This window comes from Pituophis catenifer, unplaced genomic scaffold, assembly GCF_029215685.1.
Source record: "Pituophis catenifer annectens isolate HBS135680 unplaced genomic scaffold, rPitCat1.0.hap2 SCAF_2, whole genome shotgun sequence".
Taxonomy (NCBI): domain Eukaryota; kingdom Metazoa; phylum Chordata; class Lepidosauria; order Squamata; family Colubridae; genus Pituophis; species Pituophis catenifer.
This window is the reverse complement of record NW_027256882.1, coordinates 229,747,860-229,770,016: the sequence shown is the minus strand read 5'-3', so window position 1 is coordinate 229,770,016 and position 22,157 is coordinate 229,747,860. Positions and strand designations below refer to the sequence as shown.

At 33.0% G+C, this 22,157-nt stretch overlaps 1 protein-coding gene across 1 annotated transcript in view; it reads right to left on the bottom strand.

The window, feature by feature from the left end:
- Nucleotides 1-22,157, bottom strand: part of VPS13A (vacuolar protein sorting 13 homolog A) — a 125,119-nt gene that overhangs the window by 89,646 nt on the left and 13,316 nt on the right. Inside the window, exons 6-22 of the mRNA XM_070938650.1 lie at nucleotides 18,324-18,430; nucleotides 17,532-17,591; nucleotides 16,775-16,834; nucleotides 14,002-14,082; nucleotides 11,801-11,858; nucleotides 11,016-11,143; nucleotides 10,236-10,342; nucleotides 9,784-9,955; nucleotides 7,681-7,743; nucleotides 6,539-6,668; nucleotides 6,175-6,269; nucleotides 5,405-5,547; nucleotides 4,449-4,650; nucleotides 4,239-4,353; nucleotides 3,979-4,115; nucleotides 3,083-3,215; nucleotides 1,375-1,492 (exon numbers count right to left, since the gene is read on the bottom strand). Of these exons, the coding sequence (XP_070794751.1) occupies nucleotides 1,375-1,492; nucleotides 3,083-3,215; nucleotides 3,979-4,115; nucleotides 4,239-4,353; nucleotides 4,449-4,650; nucleotides 5,405-5,547; nucleotides 6,175-6,269; nucleotides 6,539-6,668; nucleotides 7,681-7,743; nucleotides 9,784-9,955; nucleotides 10,236-10,342; nucleotides 11,016-11,143; nucleotides 11,801-11,858; nucleotides 14,002-14,082; nucleotides 16,775-16,834; nucleotides 17,532-17,591; nucleotides 18,324-18,430 (1,909 nt within the window). The remainder of the gene's footprint in view (nucleotides 1-1,374; nucleotides 1,493-3,082; nucleotides 3,216-3,978; nucleotides 4,116-4,238; nucleotides 4,354-4,448; nucleotides 4,651-5,404; nucleotides 5,548-6,174; nucleotides 6,270-6,538; nucleotides 6,669-7,680; nucleotides 7,744-9,783; nucleotides 9,956-10,235; nucleotides 10,343-11,015; nucleotides 11,144-11,800; nucleotides 11,859-14,001; nucleotides 14,083-16,774; nucleotides 16,835-17,531; nucleotides 17,592-18,323; nucleotides 18,431-22,157) is intronic.

Genomic DNA, 22,157 nt, shown 5'->3' with positions numbered 1-22,157 from the left:
AGGTACCTGTTTTGTTTTGTGGATTTTGTATTTTATGAGATTATTTAATCTGGGCTGTCTATCTGATTTAAACTTTTTAGCTGTTTTCTTGTTTTGTACACCACTCAGAATCCACTGAATTGAGGGGTGAATTAATGAATGATTGAACACTTCTCTATGTAGGGCAAATCATCTACCAAGGTAACCATAAGAACAATCCGATACCCAGGCATGAGATAAATATAGATAATCCATGCCATAAACAAATGTGAGGAGGAAGAAAATACAGTGGATAGCTTTCTATACAAAGTTTTACTACTTATTATAATGGAGAGCAGGAGAGAAATGGAAAAAAAACTTTGAAAGGAAAATCAACAACAGGAATAATACTAAATACATTAAAATAATGCAGCACCTTCTCTAAAATTACCAGTCTGAGCATACATCCCAATGCAAGAAATAAATTTGAAGGTCATTTCTGAGCACTAAATAATCCCCAGCCATAGCTTTTACGGGACCAAACTTTGATCTCAATACAGATAGTCCTCGACTTATGGTAGTTTGTTTAGTGACTGTTCAAAGTTACAATGGCACTGAAAAAAGTGACTTATGACTGTTTTTCACACTTAGATCACTGTAGCATCCCCAAATTAGGGCATGTCAAATTTTTCAACTTTCAATTTCTAAACATTAGGGGTGCTCAAAAGTTGTGAGATCCCTTGGGATAGTAAAGATATTTTGGTTACTTTAATATAATTTAAATGTGCTTGGTAACTACATAAATACCATAACTTTTTAACATTTTGTTTGATTCATTCTCCATGGTCACATGAAAAAATTTGAATGCTTGGTAACTGGTTCATACTTATGACGGCTGCAGAGTCCTGAGGTCAGGTGATCACCTTTTGCAACCTTCTGACAAGCAAAGTCAACGGGAGAATCCAGATTCACATAATAACCATGTTCTTTAACAACTATCATGACTCACTTAACAAATGTGGCAAAAAGATCATAAAATGGGGCAAGATTTACTTAATAAATGTCTCATTTAGGAACAGAAATTTTGGGTTTAGTTGCGATCATAAGTTGAGGGCTATCTGAAGATGATTTATCTGGCAATAAAATGATGTTACCATGAAATAGCTACCCCTGAGTAAACTAAAAATCTGATCTAGGAGGTAGGTCTAATCTTCAGATTTGATCATCCGGTTCAATATTCTCCTATTTTTTGGTACCAAGTGGTCAATTTAAAAGCATATCTATTGGATTTACTGGTAGAAGGTCAACAGATATTGAAGAAGTATATAATCATAGTCTCCATCAAATGAACAATACATATAGTAACAGTAGTAATAGTAATAATAATACAAATAGTTATAATTGTTGCAGTAATACTTGGGCATTCTTGCATCTGTTACAACCATTGCTCTGTTCAGTTCCATTTTCACATCCAGAGGTTGCAAGATATGTTGAGATGAGGATTGTAACCTACGAGCCCCCTCCCAGTTTTCATCTAGAAATGAAAAAATATTTCTTGTAAGAAACTTCAAAAAACAATTATATTACAGTACAGTAGATGCTTTCCAAATGTTTTTCATCAATTTTAAGAAGCTTGGCTACATCAATGCTGATGCTAATGGAAAGCTACAAAGAGCAACTTTACACTAATTTTAGTGGCATCTTTATTGTGGTGAACCCAATAGATAGAAGCAGAGGAATGATAGGATTTGTTTGAGCTTTTAAAAATCAAGATTCCCCTTATTTCCCGCTTGCTCTGGAATGGTCCCGTGTTTCCTATGAACTAGCTTACGGGGTAGAAAGCGTTCACTGCAACTCTCATACTCTGTAGGTAAACCATGTCCAGAAAGACACTGTCCCTCCTCAATATCCTAAACTGCCTGGGTGAGCCTTGGTAAGATGACTTTGTTGTTGTAGTTGTTGTTGTTTACCAGACCTCCCAGCCTAGTTTCTTGATCTATTGCCCGATGGTTCATGTTTCTCCAGTTAGTATTCTAATAATGGAGGAGATTCAGCTCAGATGCCTGCTGCATTCTAAAAGTATTAAGTGCTTCTATCTGCACTGCCTTTCTTGGCTTCTATGATGATCCTGGATTTCAGAGGGGCCCTGCTATGAGTATAACCTAATGGTGGTCTTACTACAGGTGTTGCTGCTGCTGCTGTTGGTTTCAATATCAATACTGCTGCTTGCCTCCTCTGCTATGCTCCAGGCATTAGAGGATATCCATATTTTGATTCCACTTGAAGTAGAAAAATAGTGTCTGATTCTTTGCTATGGAGAGATATTTTGCAATCTGCAAAATAAATTGCAATAAATAAATTGCAATTTGCTTCTATCGACTGAACTGCTGGTTAGCAGAGTTCACCACATTTGCTCTTATGCAACTTTTGTTATTGGCTATGGATTCTCTAAACCTTAATTTCTTCAAAGCTATGAAAAGATCCTTTTTTGGTTGCTATTCTCTGCAACAATAAACAAACAGTCATTGTTGGAATTAGTACAGTAGTCACTGAACCATTATGCCCAACTACATAACATACTCTTATTAGAGAGCAGTTTGGCAGACAAGAGCTGGGACAGATGGCTTTGCCCTCTTCTGTCAGGTTCTCTGAAGCAGGTAATTGATGGTGGTTCTTCCAATTTTAAAATCATGCTTATCTTCTCCCAATTCTCAATACTTATTCAGGATAGAAGTTAAATAATGGAAGTGTATACAGTCTTCTCTCACTCTTTGCCAGTCTGTTTTTCTGTGTACTGTTCAAATTATGGCTTTCTAATCTGGGAATAAGTTTTGCATGGAGACAATGAAATGTTCTAGGATTCCCATATTTCTAAGAACGTTCTACAGTCTTAATATGATTGACACAATCAGTGGCCTAATATTATGAACTAACCTAGATGAATTTGACTCTTATTTTGTGAAGAGAAAACTATGTTTAGCTGAGCCTTAATGAGATGATTCTCATTGAAAGTGATAACTTGCTCAAGATGAACATAAACCATAGGGAAGGGAAAATTTACATAGCATGTTAAACAAGGGTATTCCATGTTATTCCTTAAAAATCAACAAAAGTTAATACTTACAATGTCTGCTATAAAGTAGCTGTATGCTACTGAGTTGAATGTCAAACCTATCATATGCTCTTGACATAATATCTTCAAGAGCACTTTCGCCAACTTTGATATCTGACAAGGTAGACCGACATTTACTACTCATCTTTAAAAAAAAAACCAATAGAAATAGTCAATACATATTCCAAGAATAGGTTACAAATAAAGCGAAGGGCTCTGTACAAATCAATCAGGGAATACCCTGAACTACCCTGCATAGAGCATTGTTCTCTACATAGAGCAAAATCAGGAATGTTACTCTCTTCACCTCATCTTGCACTTCTTGCCTCCTTCAGCATTCTCATTCTATTAATGTTTTGTCCCTCACCCTATAGCCCAAAGTGACTTCGTTCCTGTTTTTTTTCTACAGATTAAGGTCGGTCAGACTGGTAGATTGGACTGAATCCTTGGCCCAAGGTTTCCATAATAACTGAACTTTTGAAAATATCTAAATTGCCAAATACTGTTAAATCTTCAAATTATATCATCACATGTATATTTTCAAAACTATGGAAATTAATGTACATGATTTAACTGAATTATATAATATTCTGTGTGTGTGTGTGTGTGTGTGTGTGTGTGTGTGTGTGTGTGTGAAAAATCTTCTAAATCAAATTTGATTCCTGTTTAATTCAAGACTGATCCATTTTCATGGCAACTGTATGGAAATAGTTTGTCACTGCGTTCTGCCCTCTGTCCCCACGTCTAGTTTATTGCCATATTCCCAAATCTCCCAACCAGGCAGTACCCAGCTAAACATGGGCCTGAAATGAACTCTGTTAAACTCAGATAAGGTCAGCCAATGGTTATAAAATAAATAACATAAACATAGAATATAAGCAATTTTTTTTGGAATTTGAAGGAGTTACCTTTAAGTGACCTAGATCCAAAAGCAGTTTATTTGACGTAGCTTCATAAAATCCATTTTGTGGAACAATGACATAGGAAGACATAAGATTTATTTTTAAATCTAAGACCTTCTGGGTTTCTATAACATACACTAATCCTAGACAAAAAAGTCAAAAAATTGCATTAGTAACAGTTTCTTGGGCTAGATTCTGCTCCTCACACTATGATAGCTGTTAGTATGAATTCAGTGTGTGTGCATGTGTGTAAAAATATAGTTTACCTGTAGCTGTCTTGTCACGAAATTCTTCCAATTTTGTTAAGGTTGCTGAAGTTATTTGCTCTAAATGAACATCACTTGGGGGTCGGAAGAAATCAAGTAAACTATTCACGGTCATCTGATAAGTATATAAAAGAACAATGATGTATATTCTTAATGTAGAATGTGGTTCTTTTTAAAACTTAATTTGTAGAATAAGCAGTTTCTACTTACGGCATCATATATTATTTCCAAAGGCTGTGACTCTATTATTAGTCTCTGATTGCAATTCTCATCTAAGGGATTGGTTTCAAACATTATCGTGAAGAGTGATGCATTGTGCTGTGAATGGACTGTGTGAGAGGACAGCAGACAGGGTACTGTTTTTTTCTGAGCCATGCCCTGAACTTCAAATGCACTTACACTTGATTCAAATCTGAAAAATAGAAACAAAGGATATACATACATAAAGCACAAATACACAAATGCATTTAATATATACACCACACACACACAAAATATTCTACTATATAAAAGAAGTTACTACAAAGTTTTTGCTTTATGTTCTCATAATGTAATAATCAGAAAATTACAATGGGAAATATGAAGGATTTTGACTTTTTTGCCAATTACATTTTTCTCACATCGTTGAATAGGATCAAATGGGAAAAAAATCCATTTACACAAAAAAGAGGTCTTCACTTATTTGCTGCATTTATATCTTGCTTTTCTTCCAGGAGATCAAGGCTGAATGGTACCTCCTCTAAATATTTTTCATCAGAACAACAACTTGTCTAGTATCTAATTCCCTGACCAAAATCCAATGCTAGAACTACTACTTACTACGCCATACTAACCCTCGGGTAGTTTCTTTAGACATAGATCAAATATCAAATAACAAGAATGAAACGTATTTTGCATGTCTCTTTTAATTTTTTTTTGGTATCTTCTTAAACTTTTTGTAATGCCCTCAAAATGTTATATTTCATAAAATATGTTTCAAGGTTCTTCATGTAAGGAGGAAAAACAAACCTGGAAAAAAGCTATCAAAGAGCACAAAACCAGAAGGAAAACCATGAGGACAGGGCGAAGCCGATACAGAAAGAAGGTCACACATGGCCACTCACCCAGAGAAAGGCTCCAACGTTTTAAACTATATTTCTATTTACCTACCTTTAATAAATGCCTACCTTATTGCTTCAGCACCAGGACGTTGTGCTACTATCGTACGCAGATCAATTAATGCAAGTTTTATCAGCTCAGGCTTCTCCTTGTTTTCCCTGATTAGCACTGACATGCTTATTAATTTTACATACAGCTTCACAGCTTCATACTAAGGAAATTAACAAAAAATATCATGAACTGAAGAACATTTTAACCAAGCATTATTAATGATTACATCTGAAATTCAGAAAATTAATCACTATGTATGAGAATGTCATATATGATGATTAATTTTCTGAATTTCAGATGTATTGAACTAGACTGAACACACAACACCAAATATAAGAAAAATGCCTTATAATGGAATGTGTTTTCTAAGTTACTGGTAATTATTTAAAATGATTTTTAAAATTAATAATTCTAATAATAACTTTAAATAATTAAAAGGTTACTCAGAATATTCTGACGGGACAACACAAATAATTCCTCCCTTCCTCAAAGAAGATTCTCCTTTACTCTAATGGCAATTAATCTCAGTTATGCACCAATTAATATTTAATGTTCTAGGAAATGGATTTAGGACAAAAGCCTACGGGCCCATAGTTCTCATGCGTCCTATCCCAACTACAAAAATCTGGTTCATTTACGCTTCAATATGCAAACAAACAAACAAACAAACATTTAATGCTTAGGTCTATGTATTAATTTGTACTCTAGATATCATTGTTCATTATAAGATACCATTGCTTTTAAAACTCCAATGTTTGCTGATCTATCCTACCCAAATCACACCCACCGTTTTTGGCAATGTTGGATCGACAGGAGTTTCACTATATCCAATTGCTGCATAGAGTTTATCTTTTTCTTGTGGAGTCATGAACTGTTCAATACCTGCAATATCAAATTTTACTACAGTAAATAAAAACAAGCACATTTTTCATATGGTATCATTCTATAACAAACACACTGCATAAGGGTTTCAGTATTTTTTTTTTACAATTACAGCTTTGTCAAATGCTTAAATCTACTCCATTAGTGGAAGCGACTTTATCTTTTCTAATAACTAAAGGTACTACGATAAGATAGTTTGGTGTTTAATCATAGTGAAAGCTCATTCCAGCACTACGCAAATTGTTAGATCAAAACTGCCATCTTTATACCTTTTGGTTCTTGTTTTGTTTCAACACTTTTTCCTCCAGACCATCCCCACATCCAACTAAACCAGCCACCAGAGTCTTCATCATCTTGTTTAGCACCTGGTTTGAAAATCTTTAATCCAGCTTTAGTAGCCTATTATGCAAAACAAAACAGAAATTAACATTACTAATTGTATGACATCAAATTATTTATTTATTATACCAGTTATAAAGAAAACCTAGCAAGGTGCCTGGAGAAATGCAACCTAATCTGAGCATCTCTTTAAATGGGTAAAGCTGAAGCAGGAGTAGGGTTTTCATAACATAAATTCATACTACTAAAAAGTAGTAACTGCTATTTTAACTTTGTGCATAAGATTAAATAACTCTCATTTTGGAGCTTCTTCTTTGAAAAATATTATCCTGTAGTTGATGAAGAATTTAGGCAATCCTTTTCAAGTTACCGTTATATTGTCAGAATCCAAATTAAAGTATCCACAATGGACAGATGACTTTCCAGCTCCTGCCTCAGCATACTCAACAGATTTATAACCCTGAGAATCAGGAATCCTCTCTCGCCCTTCAGGCTTCCCCCACTCTTCCTTAGAAATCCAGCTTCCCCCTCTCTTTCTTAGAAAACCATCTCAACAAACTCTGTGGAACAGAGAAATAGGAAATCCAGGCGAGCCAGCTGGATCCCTTGCCATCACCATTATCTCTTTCCGAAAACATGTACCCCCTAGTTGCAAATATTGTCATCCAGATCCTGCAGTTCTTAACCACCGTATCAGCAAAGGTAAAAAGCTCAGGAAATTTTTATAATGCACAATAATTAAATGGAGGTGGTCACAAAATGTGATCATATGACCCCAGGACATTGCATTATTGTGTCATAAATCTGAGTCAGTTGCCAAGTATCTGAATTTTTATCAGGTCACGGAAATGCTGCCATGTTCATAAGTATGAAAAAAGGTCATTAAGTCACTTTTTTCAGTGCTATTGTAACTTTGAATGGTCATTAAATGAACTGTTGTAAATCGAGGACTACCTGTATTAATTTCATAATGGTTGTTTCATGATGGTTTTACATTATACTTATAATTTACATTATAAATGCTGAAATAAAGACACTATATTTTGTACAGTGTAGTTTAGAAGACATTTACCTCAAATTCTGCCTGTTGTCTTGCTAGAGTGATGTTGAATATATCTAAAGTCTTCTCTAGATCCTATAAAGAAAAGTATGTTACATACAATACAATGTATTTATTTAAATATATTTCTACAGTGTTTCCATCATTAAATAATATGGTTGTAAAGTGTAATGTCATGTGACTGCATTGCATATTGATGGCAGTCTTGGTTGCTGTTGTTAAGTGAGGACCTCAAGGGTCATTATGTAATGACCTCACATGACCATAACTTCCACGTTCCTGCCAATGACTTTGCTTGTGGGAAACTAACAGGGAATGTCTTGCTACAACATTGTAATCATGAGCTAGGTGCCATTTCACAATCGTGTGTCTGAAGGGATACTGAAAAGGCCAAAGGCCAAAACTCCAAGACTGGATATAAGTCCCTTTGTTATCCCAAAGGTGCTTTTTCAAAAGGCAACAGTCCTTCCAGCAGTTCCAAGAAGGCTCCACATCCATTTGCACTATTCAGGTGACTCTGAGGACACAGACAAACCTCCAAGTGGCTTCAATGACTTTCTAAAAGAATGCAAATGACCAGTTGTCTGCAAGGAATATAAATCCTTCCATTCCCTACCATCTAGTCACAGCTGAAGAAGCTTCTTGGATGAGAAGCGAAACGTCTTCAAAGAAAAAACAGAAAGTCCAGTTGCCTCTTGAAAAAGCACCTTTGGGACAACCATGACTTGGATAATTGAGAATCTCCATAGACAAGTCCCCTTGTTATGTATGGTTGCAGGTTTGAGTGATCAAATGAATCAAATGAAACAAATGAACATAAACTACCTGTAGTAGAATTTTTAACAATCAAAGATTCATAAATTGCTATAGCATATCCTCTACTCTAAACCAAGTACTATTGTTCCAGATTTCAGTCAACCTGCAGCAAAAATCTTGGCATCTTCTTAGAAAATTAAGAAAAAAATATTATATACTGCCAGCGAGCTTCCCTTTTTGACATGATAAGATTCAAATCAAGCAACCTGCAATCACAATATAACAAGCATCCCCACTCCTAGCATGAATTATACCAATAATTTTGGTCTGTTTGGAGGCCTAAATCTCTGAAAGGTTTAGGGTATCTATTTCTACCATCAAAAATCCCAAAATGCCAAGCAGATTTTTCTCATTTCTTGTTCCGAAGGCCAAGAGATATCTTAATTATTGTTTAATTAAAACTGGGAGAAGCTATTTTTGTCCCTATTCCCTACCCAGGCCCCTGATATGCATACATAGTTGGAATCTTCATCACAATTAGTTTTGGCATTCAAAATATATAGAAAAGACAACTGGGAAAAGGAACCTTCCCTTGTTCAACTGAGGAAAGAACTGAAGAAAAGAAGATACACTCCTTCCTGAAAAAGTGTTCTCTCAATCCAATCAACTAGACAACTTCTACCCAATGGATTATCTCTTATAGTCAGAATTTATGTCTGGGAATGGGACAGAAGTCACACTTGCCAGCATAACCAGGATGGAAAAGGGAGATCTCCTGTTTTTTCTGCACCTCTCAGATGCACTTAGTACCAATGACCAGTGTTCACTGGTACTGCTTTTGAGAATTGGGAGGTAGATGTTACCATTTTATACCGTTTCCTGAGTGAGTGAAAGTAACAGAATTGGAGTTAGAGAGAAGTTAGTAATAGCTTTTTTGCATTAATAGTACCATACATTCCAGATGATGGAAAGTAAGTCATCCATTCTACCCTGTCCTGATCAGGCCCATTTGGAACACTTGGGATGGTAACTAACTGGCAAGTTCACAGGAAAGCTTCCAACATGGTGAAGAGAGGCCAGAAATAAAATCTTGTTGTATATTGGATATTTTTAGGCCACAGAACAGAAAAGGGGATAGCATTTAAATATTTGAAGTGTTATCCAAAAAAGGGTTAGACTAGACAGGATAGGACTGACCAATGGATGAATGGAAAACCACAATGAAGTAGATTCAGGAAAGCTGTCAGGAAGAACTTCCTGTCAGCCAGTGGAGGTTTATAAATAAATATGCAATCCAACATTATATTTTAGAAAACAATTTGTAGCTTGTGATAAACTTAGTGATTTAAAACCTCTAACCTCCAACATAAACAAACTCTCTTGTGTAACCTTCTTTGAAGTTATTTTTATTTTATAGAGCTCTTTATAACTTTTCACTTGATTCCTATGGTATCGAATATGTTCCCAAGACCACATTTGTAGCTTAGGTTGGACGTTTACTTCAAGAATGCCTTGTGTAACATATCGCCACCTAACAGAAAAAGAAAAAAATGTTAGGGCATAATATTACATGCAAAATTAGTATTTTTTTAAAATTATATTTTAGTAAAGCAATATTCATAAATTAATTTATAATTTTTGATTCTTTTCTCCAAAATACAAAAATTAAATCTATTACTTTATTAATAAGGGTACTTATGAAATTCTTCCCTATTAAGTTTCTTTGGGATTTTGAGTTCCAATTTATGAGAATATTCTAACAGAAAGACCATCAGAATTGTAGAAGTTTCCAAAAGTTATTGGATGTATACCATTTCCTGGCATTGTTGTGAACAGGAACCTCTGGCCTATATTTTCTATATGGTAAATTCCGGGTCATCATATCAATTGATTCAAGGAGTTCCATAATACTGAAATACTGAAAGAAAAAATGCAAAGAGTTATTTACTACTAGTATGGTATAATAACTACAACAAAATGTAAACAGCATTTGCCTTAAAAGTTACATTATTTAAAGGTCAAATATAGTTAATATTAAAAGCTTTCATTTTATACTGACAATGGAGTATTTAATTTTGAGTTAAAATAATAATTATTCCAAGAAAAATCTGTTCTTTGGCAGATATATTTATTTCAAGTTGTTCGCAAATCAATACTGATACAAATACATGATTAAAAATCCCCATTGCTATGTGGAAAATGGCGTAAAGGTAAATAATGTTGGGAAGTATCCAGTCTATGCCCAACAATATGGCTAAAACTTCAGAATATGAAAAGTCCCATCCTTAGATAGTGCTGTAATTGATTAATTAACTGTGCATTTGAGTTAATATTGACTCCTGATGGTTGTGTGACAAAGCTACAGTTTTCTTGGCAATATTTTGGAAGTGGTTTGCTATTGTCTGCTTCCTGTGCACATTTTTGACACTTAAATAATCTTGATATACAAACCTACTCAAATGTAAATTTAGGAATTCTTTCAAGGATTAATGGAAACTATAGTCTTATAAAAAGATGCAAATAGAACAATGAGAATTTAATTCAGGAATAAAAAAGGTTGCTATAAACATCTAAATCATTTATGCAGTTACCTGTGGTTTATTCAGTTCAATGGTTATATCCTGAAGATTTACATCCAGATCTAGTTTTGGTGCAGAAAAGTCAACATCAGATCGTGGATTCATACGGAGCTTGGCTTTAGCTGAAATCGGACGGAATACTAAAAAGCAGAATTTTAGATAAAGTTAATCAAGAAACAAATAGGTCATGCAAATAAATTATTATTTTTTCAATATTATATGGATGCTCCTTATGGAGGGATATGAAAACAAGATTCACTTTTTAGGCACCAAAGTGAAAACTACATTTTATAACCAGTTGCCCAATAGGGACAAGGCTATGCTATGTTTGCTCACATGTAGCATTCTGGAGAATAAAATAAAGATTTTACTATAATCTCTATAAGCACTAAATCACATCAATATTGTAATTTAATCTAGTGTGATAAGGTAAAAAAGGTGGAACTGTACCAATAAAATGTTAAGTTCAGTCCTAGATAAGTGTTTGGCACTTATTTTAGTGCCAAACACTATCTTACAATAAAACCTGTTTTTCTTTCTTTAGACCTATAAATATATAGAGTTTTCAAGGTAATAAATATCTCTTTGTATTTCATCTAGAAGTAAATCAGCAGTCAGTGTAACATTTTAGGACAGACATAATATGATTCCCGAGTTCCTTAAAAAACTAATCTAACCACAATTGTCTGTGTTAAATGAAGTTTTTAGACTAAATAAAAAGGTAGCTCCAAGAGGAAACTATACCTATGCTTAATGTACTCCACATACAAGTTTGTTAGGAAATATTAAAAACTTACCAAAACTATAGCCTTCTGGAATCACATTAGTGCTTGCAATTCCATATTTTAAATGACTCTTTTTTGGAGAAAAAAATTAAATTGAAAATTTATTCACAATAAGAATGCAAAATGCAATATGAACCAAAGACAGTATTTTTCCCAAGCAATATACTGATCAACATTAAGTTAAAATACAGAGACTCAAGGATATATCTTACACAGGTTCAATCATTCTGTCTATATCATGCAGAAGAGGCTCCCAGTTTAAAAATGTGGGAATATGTATTATGATAATTCAGTGAAATGTAAATATTAAGTCACCCTTAGAATGTTAAATCACAATAGGCGACTGCCTAAATCAAAAGAAAATAGATAGAACTAATCTGACCTCTGATCTCTGTTCAGTAAGGTCTGATTGAAAAAAATATCATGAGGAAAACAAGCATTTCCACTACCACCCCTTATTTAATGAAGAATTAAAAGTTATGATAAAGCACACCACTTTAATTTTCCAAACATAGATCCTAATGAAGCAATTCATTAATAAATCCCGAGTAACATCAGGTCTTCAATTCAAAATATTTACTGTGGTTTTTGGTCAGAAAATATACATTCTTGATAGTTAAATAAGCATAATATTAATGAGCATTTAATATACTGCTTGGGTTGTCTGCAATTGCATGTCCCAGGATATGACAAGATTCTAAAATATTTCACTTACTATTAAGGTTTTTGGTTGACAGACTGAAAATTTCCAAGAAAACTGAAGAAAAGTACTTATACGCTTATGAATAAACTGAAAATTTTAGATGCAAAAATACATCCCCAAAATTGCTTTTGGCTTGTTTTCTGATGAGTTTATCCATAAGTATATATAATACTTTTTAAAGTACCTGTATTCTGGTATAAGTTCTCAGATAAGCCATCCACTAATAGGCTGACACTCAAATTTTTAACCAAAATCCCACAAAAATGGATAATTTGTAGATTACCTACAAATAAAACAATTATGAAAATTTAAGCATATAAAAATGTGAAGGTCAGCTTATACATGGATGATACATTTTTCATAATAATTGGATTTAAAAAGTTAAAGTCAGCTAATATGTATGTAGATGACCTTATATGTATGTAGATGAGTTTATATGGGTGGGTGCCATGGGCAGGTACTGCAGGTGGGCTATAAGTAACTGTGGGTGGATGTCATGGGTGGGAATGGGTGCTATGGCTGGGTGGCAGTGAGAAAGCTGTAAATTTTCATCATGTTACTGCAGGGCAGTAAGATATCAGGAACTTTGAGGACCAGTCATAACAACTGGACATAAAATGAGGACTACCTGTACACGAATTCAAAAACGCCAAACCTAAATTCCAAATTTTTAACCATTTAAATATTTTTTTTCCTGTTAAAGTGTAAATAATTTTCTCCATTTTTTTTATCTTGTATTTTTATTTAGGATCCCTAACAAACATTATTGTACAATTTGGAGTAGGTTAGCCTTAGTACAAAATTGGTGTTAAAATCTAAAATGACTTTGATTTTGATGAAAGTTATTTTCAATTTAGCCTTATAATTCTACACTCCTTTTATTTTATATTATTTCATTGTTTTATTTTAGGTCCATTTACTGTAGGACCATTTTACAATGAAACTGAATTATTAATAAATGAATATTTTGTTGCTAGACAGCTGTACAATATTTCCCATACAAATCTCTGATTTTTTCTCTTGATTTAATGCCTATATTAATCTTCATAAATAATACCTATTCCCAAGATCAGCTGAAAAGAGAAAAAAGAGACATAAATTTGCAAAGTGCAGTGAACCTTTTTTGTTATGCCTTTGTGTCAGTTTTTGATTCCTGGCAGTTGCCTTGAGTAGTCCCTGAAACTTTATTGGTAAGGTTTTCCAGAAGAGGTTTCTCCTTACCTCCTTCTTAGGGTTAAGAGAGAGTGCCTGGTCCAAGGTCACCCAGCTTACTTCGTGCCTAAGGCAGAATTAGAACAGAGTTTCCTGCTTTCTAGCCTAATATCTTAATCACCATACGAAACTGGTTCTCTCATCAGTAGTGCTTCTTGAAAAGTTAACTAACACAAGGCTACAGCATTAATGATCTTTTTTTTTAAGCTTAAAAGGATACGGTATAAAAATATAAATGAGCTGTAATTTGTTTTGGACAGATCATACTTGAAATGATGTATTAGCTTTGTCTACTCACCAAAGATTCTTTATAGTCACCATGATAATACATTTCAGACTTCACATTCCAGTATGCAAAGAAGTTGTCCAACCGAACTAACTGAAATATATATATATATATATATAGGAATTACTGAATATCATATTAAGGTTATCATGGTCTAATATCTTATACGTATGCATGTTTATTAGTTATTACAAATATTGATATATCTTTGACAAAAGTTAAACACATGTAAATGGAACTACTGAAATTAATCAAATAAAGCAGCAGTCCCCAAGCTTTGCGGCTTGGTGGATGGCCGAGTGGGGGGGGGCAGAACTGGACAAGTTGAGATGAAAACATGTAATACATATTAGTTCTCAGTTGTGGACTATGACAATCAAAGCCAAAAAGGATACCTGTCCTTTGTATTTATTTTTAAATATATTGTATTATAGATGATGAAATTAACAAACAAAAATAAAAACAGCGGCAACAGAATTAAAAATAATCACAGTTGTGTTTTAAAAGATTAATGGAATTATTCTCTGGCCAGGAATAATATTGGCAAAATGTGTCAGAAAATGGCTATTAGTATGTCCTAGCAATACAAATGGGGGAAAAAATGAATATTCTACAAATGAAATTTGAATAAAACAACAATTCATCTGATGAATAAATCACTTTATTTTATCTAAAAGGAGACCAAAATTTCAAACAGCCCAGCAAGATAATATTAAAATAACACTTAAAAGTATATCTGCTTTAGCATGGGGTGGACAGGACAATACAACATTGTATTGTTTCATTCAGTTATTTTTATTATTAGCGACCACACTTTAGTCAAAATTATTGTAACTCTTGTATTTCTGGATTGACTTTATTTAATTATTATTGGCCACAGTTCCATTGAAATTAATTTAACAGTTTTATTTGTTGAATTGTCCTATGGTGAATTTGCTGTAGCAAGTTGGCTGCAGCGAGTTTGCTGTGGCAAGATATCCCATTTCATTTTCAAATGTTTTAAATAATTATATCCATTACAGCAATAGTTCTCAAAACCATGGCTTGGAATCCCTGGGACTGTCATGAGCAGGTTGGTGTGTCACTGTGATTTTTCTTAGTGACCAGCCTTCCACAAGTAAAGTAGAACGTGGTCATAATTTACTCTACTCTTCATTTTGTCTATGTAAGTCCCAGTGGACTACTGCAGCACAGCAAAGTCTGAGAACTCTTAAAATACATAGATTAAAATATAATTACTGAAAGAAAGAGGTATATTTATTCCTTCTTCAATCCTAATCCCAAAGCAAATAATCTTTACTTATGGGTGCTGTCACTCATATATTTACCTATCACTTTAACTGATCATGATACTGAAAAAATTGCCCTATGGTTATTTTGAAACAATAATTAAATCATTAGAGATATTAAGCAATATCTAAGAGTAGGCATAAATGTTTAAGAATATCATATATTAACTTGCATATGATTCTATCTTAAAGCATCTAGGTAGTTAATGAGGAACAGAAGTGCTGGATAACTAGCAAAGTAATTCAATGTTAAGCATGAATTAAATGAATTAACCAGAATATTTCTAACATATATTATGGTAACTGAGAAGTATGGAGGCAGAGCTTCCAACAGTACGTACAAGATGTTGGAAGGCAAAACAAGGCTATATTGTTTTTGCTATTATAACAAGGTATCAAACACTGTGGCAAATAAAATGGTTTGTCTCAGTGATCAATTATCATAGATTTTATGAAGTTTTAACATAAAACCTAATGTATGGGCCTAATGCATACCTACTGCAAGTACAAAATCATTTCATTACAATGAATGAAAACAAAGATGATTTAAATACACTTTTGGTATAAAGTCCTCATAATTAACACAAGTATAGAACAAAAGTAAAGTATTCAACAATACGTTGATTTTTTTAAACAAAAATTATTATTGGAAGAAGAGAATGCAAGTCATTAAAAATTCCTTTGAATTGCGATAGTTGAGTATGGTATATAAATATTAAGTATATAGTATTATATAGCATATAAATACTAAGGAGGCAAGGGTGTTGAAAAAAATGAAATAAATGTGGCCTGTGTGTCTGTTTTTCTTTGTTATAGTTTGTTATAGTTTGACAATAAGGAACAGGCTTTTTCAGCACACACCAAACCCTTGGCCTTCTCACAACCTTTCCTTCCTTTCATCTTTGCTTTCCTATTTATGAGACTGAAGAAAGTTCTTGTTTGTGTGGCAGTTGAAAAACAATTGTAAAAAACATATAGCCATTTCCTCAGATATTGATGTTTACCTGATTTTACTTCCTGAATTCAAAACCAGCTGAAACATGGACAATCTTTGGATCAGTTAAAAAATGGGGTTGCTATACTTTATCTCTTATTTCTAGGTTTATGAGAAAAGTAAAGAAATCACTATAGTTTCATGTACCAATGGTCTATGAATCATTAACTTGTTATCACATTTTACTAAGCCATATAAACCATGTAATAATTTCAATTTATTGATCAACTTTACAACTTTAGAGTTCCTGAATAAAAAGCAGGATATAACTCCAACAAACAAACTTTTAGTCCCTTCACTGTGTCAAAATTACCATATGCACATAAAAAAACTTGCCATGTAACAATTCAGTGTAGTTGTGATTTAACTGTGCTCAAAATGAGATTAATTATGTGAAACAAACAGCAAAGAATGAAATCTCCCTTGTGTTTTACATTAATACAAACTCAGAAGGAGTCTCACAGCACATTCTACTCAACTGGATTTCCACCTAGAACTCTACCTTATAGAACAATTTAGTGGTTGCATCTTGAATACATGGATTCCAATCTTGATCTGAAGTCTAAAATAGAAATTATTAGAAATAGAAGTTATTCTGACATTATTTTATTTATTTATTTATTTATTTATTTATTTATTTATTTATTAATCAAATTTCTATACCGCCCTACTCCCGAAGGACTCAGGGCGGTGAACAGCCAAGATAAAATACAGACAATACAAATATTAAAAATCCCTTAAAATTATTAAATATTTCGGCCGAAACACAGATTAAAACACTCAATTTATAAAATCACGAATTCAAAAATTTAAAATTTAAGAATTTAAAAGAGGGGAGTTAGGCCAGGCCAGCTTGCTGAAATAAAAAAGTTTTATTTATTTATGAGATAAAACAACATTAAGATTTTGCCCAACTGTCATCAGGAGCACCTGACTGGATTTGTGCAGTGTTCCATATTTAGAAGTAAAGTCTGAACAAAAGAATCTTAGTCAGTTCCCAAGTATAAAAATAATCTTTCTGTGGAGACCACCCAAATTTCAGATCTTTTTTTTAAAATAAATAATGCAAACAATTTTATTTAATATTCAATATTTATTCAATTTAAATAATAAAACTAATTGTGCTTTAAAGCTATATTTTTTAGACTTTTGAAGTTGTCATTTATCCCTGAATTATTAAGATTAAAGAGGCTACATACATATTAAGACACTCAAAAATAGAAACAAGTTTTAATTAAAAACCTGAGCAATGATAATACCTGTAAACTAAAATTTTCGAGTGAGATACCAAATGACAATGGAATATCTTTATTTGTGATCTGCAAAAAAAAAAAAAAATCACCAAATATTTTTCAATATGCAACAATATAATATTGATATATACAGGTATACAACATGCAGGATGTAAAATCTGTGCCTTATAATAAAAAAGACATTTCTTGAAATTTCTCTATGTAGAAGTATTGATTTTATAAATCAGAATATGAATTGTTATGATGAACTTTGGGTTAACTTTGCTAAACTTTGCTAAACTTTGTATCTTAATTATATGTTTCAGCCTAATATTCCCAACATAGTATCCTTAATGTTCTATTCTACACATACTTCTTTATGTGTACGTATTTTAGATTAGTGTACTGCTGCATAAAAGAGTACCTTCCAAATCTGAACTACATTTGTACAATTACTATGGGCTTCAGGCAGAGAAAAACTGTGTTTAGTTTTAAATCTAAGGGTAGGAATTTATATAGTCATTAGTTCTGCAATCCACTAAAACCAGAGAAAGAAGGGAGGATTCAAACGTTATTTGCTCAAAATTTCCCCAGCATTATACCAGTACTTAAATAAATAATTTAATATCCAACTTTGCAATTATACCATCATTGAAACTTTCTAAATTATGATGCAATAGACAAATAAAGACGGCAGACTCAACTATCTCTATCACTTTCTTCATGAGTGAACAGAACAAAGATTATCCATCTAAACAACCATCTGAAGTATCATTCACATTTTTACAACATCTGAATATTCTATGCACATATACTTACATCATCCTCATATCGTATATGGATGTTGGAAATTTTCAATTGAAGGTTTCTTATAACTTGAGTAATTAGCTTCTCTATGAAAGTATCTGGCTTTTCTTGTGCTTTATCTAAACCAAGTGAATGAATACTTTATATTATTAAGCAATGGAGGCTACACTTGATTTAGGCAGAGAAATAATATTCAGAATTTGTAACAGGTAATTCCATATATTGTTTTATTTATATATTCACATAGAAACGGGTACCAGAAATAGTGTAGGTAGAAATTAAATAGGAGTTCCTTTGAAGGGATGGATGCAATCACCTCTTTTTGCAACAACAGATGTGTGCCTTGTTAAACATGGAAGACTAAGAAAGGGTGCTTAAGTCATTTGATGTAATAATTTGAGATGACACAAGCAGCCATACTATATGTGACCAAAGTGTGATGGAAGTTGGTCAGTCAAGCCTAAAATAGCGGGGAGAGGATAAAGAGAAGGGTGAAGAGAAATGAAGTCTCAAGACAAAAGATCACTGGAATCCTTACAATAAATGGTGCTTCAGCTGAGTGAAGTGAGCTGAGATCTTCTATATTACATTTGTTACTGAAATCTAACAGGGACAAAGTTTGTTGCTGACTGAAGCAATTAAAGGGCTACAGTTGGAGCCACACTGGAAGTGACTATGTCTCCTGCAGATGTGAGGAATCAAAATTATTCAGAACCTCAGTCTACGATGATTCAGCTCCACAGCATTAGAAAATAATAATAGTCAATAACTAAATTGGCAGGCTGCAAACTATGATTATTTGTGATTCCATAGACACTTAATAATTCATTAAGTGGGTAAAAGGTGTACTGAATCCAAACTGAATTATACCTTTTAAGAGACTTATCAAAGGGGCAGCCAAACCTTAACATTTCATTTAATCAACAGCATGTATCCTATGGTAAAATACTTACATTTAAGCAAATGTTAAATATATAAATCATAGGCAAAAAATAAATAGCCACAAATATAAGTGATGGCTGCACAATTCTTGGAAATATTTTGATATATTTTGAATAAATTGCAATTCTATATTCAATATATTCAAAATAATAGATTCAATCACTTCTCATCATGGGATCTTTCTGGATTTGGTATTAGAAGCAATCAGCATGAAATAAAACACAATGTATTCTGCACTTCAAAAGAAAGCAGCCTCAACTATAATAGTCTGCTAAAAGTTTTAAATGGATTTCTCAGTTTTAATTTCTAATACAGTAAATATTGGTAGATATAATGCACATAAGCCAAAGCTCCTTTGGTCCTGTATCATTTTTAAGAATGGGACCAAAATATTTGAGAAACACTGGCTTAAAAAAATGAAAAACAATTACAAGCCAATAACAGAATTCAGAATCCTAGAAACAATTTGGTTTTAAACAATTTAGTGTTTAAAACAAATGCAAGTTTGTTTTAAACACTAAGCAAAATGCTTTTGCTGCTTGCCTGCTTGCCTTTAGAACATTTCTAGATGGTTCCTGAAGAAAGTCAGATGAGAAGTAGAACCTTCCTTGGAAAGCTTTTTGCTGCTTGTCACCCTCTTTATATCCTCTCTTTAGGACTCTTGTAAAGGCAATCAGACAAGCAGCAAAAAGATTTCCAAGGACCCAGTTTCTGCCATGGCTGTTTGCTGCATGTGTACTGCCCTAGTCACTTTTTCTTTTTTTTCTTTTTTCTTTTAAAAAAAGTTTTTCTTTATTTTTTTACACATACACACAAACTTACAGTATATCTTTGCTGATCAGAGTATTTTGCCGGTTAACAAATTTAAATATTTTTTAATTTTTATAACTAAGATTACCATTTCTATACTTCCTTTTTGCCATAGTGTTCAATTTCATCTATTTTTTACCAATTTTACCCTTCATTTTCATTTCTAATTTTAACCAAATTTGAATTTTCCTTCTATTTTATATTAAATCTCAATCCATCATCAAAATAATTAATTTTATGATGTTACAATTGTTCAATTCTTACAAGAATAGTGAGCCCGCTTATTTTATAACTTACATTTTCTTAAGTAATACAGTCCAACATTTTAATATAATCAGTTACTTCTATAAGTATCTTTTCTATTTGTATATTCAAACATTTAAAGAAAGAAAAAAGAAAAAAACAAATCAAAGCATAGCTGTTCCAATTAATTCCATTTTCATACATCAAATAATTTCCCTATAATTCCTCCAAACCACATCTTAATCATTTCTACTTTTATCACAATGTATCATTAAAATTATTTCATCTATTACAATTTCCTCAATTAAATTTACAAAGTCTTCCGACTGTTGTCTTCTACTTGCTTCCCCTATATATTGTTTCAACTTCTCAATTATTTTAATACACACCACCATAAACCATTAACAGTATTTCAGTTATTACATTTTAAACTTATTCATATTTCTCAAATAAGAAAAAAGAACAAAACTCATCATTATTTAGGTTTCAAAAGTATAAATGATAATATTCCAATTGTTATACATTTCATTTTCACCATAATATGCTTTACCATTATTGTTTCTACAGTTCACATTTCAGTTCTAAATGTATACCTCAAATTTCTCTTCCATTTCCTCCTCCTTTTTTCCCTTTTCAATTTTATTTTTACCTTTTTCTTTCCCCTTATTTCCTTATTTTTCTTTCCCAGGGAAGAAAATCCTGATCCGGATTTTCAATCAGAAGTGTTGCGGCGAGACAGTTGGGGAATTTGCAAGCTCCGATGGGCTTTGCAAAAACCCAGACTGACGAACTGTTGCCAAGGGGTCTTCGGACCGGAACCATCCTGTAAGGACAGGGGTGAAGGAGAGGCACCTTGGAAGACCAAGTGGAACAGGCAAGTTCCTCGATGGTCAGAGGTAGCTCTCTAAGACTTGGTGGCAGGGGTGGCAGCCATTGCGGCTGTCACGAAGCTGGGGCAACCAGACTAAGTGTGGAGCAGGAGCAGTGATTTGATCGGAGTTATTGGAGCTGGGTGAGTGTCTGCCAACTTATAAAAAGAGGGAAATTTTTTAAAAAAACTGTAACCCCCAGCAAGAAAACAGCGGCTAATAAGCATGGGGGGAAGAAAAGAGGACATTGGAGTGTATTTTTAAAACAGACAAAAAAAAAAAGGATCTGAAATAGAAAATTGACTTTTGAACAAAACAATTCAGAAAATAACTTGGAAACTTTTAAAATGAAAGAAATTATCTCAAGATTGATTAAAGGATTGGAAAGGAATGATTAGATCCTTTTTCTCTCCTCTTTCTCATGAACTTTAAGAAAAATAAAAAGAAAATGGAAAACAAACCTTGTTAGAAGTGCTGTATAAATAAAGGCAAAAAGGAGAAAAAAGAAAGGAAAAGAGTTGCTTAAATTTGGACTGAACTACAAAATTGACTTGGTATTCTCAAAGCTAAAAAGAAAAAGAGAAACTAGTTAAGATTGTTAACATACTGAAATAAAATGGATACTTGTTAAATAACTGGAAGTTGTGGATTGCAAGAGAGACACCATCAGGAGTAAAAAGGAACATTGTAACTTGGCCTGTGTTTTGGAAAATCATGAACTTTACAGATAATAATTGTGAGAACTTTTGGGGAGGATCCCTTTGTTTGCAAGTGGCTTGACTTTGGGGGAAAAAAGGAACACTACTGAACTTTTAAAATTGGAACAATATTGACTTAAAAGGAATAAAATGGCACAGGAAATTAGAGAAATGATTAAAGCGATGTATCTGTCATGGAAAATGAAAATAAGAGAAATAACTACAATGATACATGGAGAATCAAAATTTGAAGACATAAAAAATGAAAAAGAATATGTGCAAGC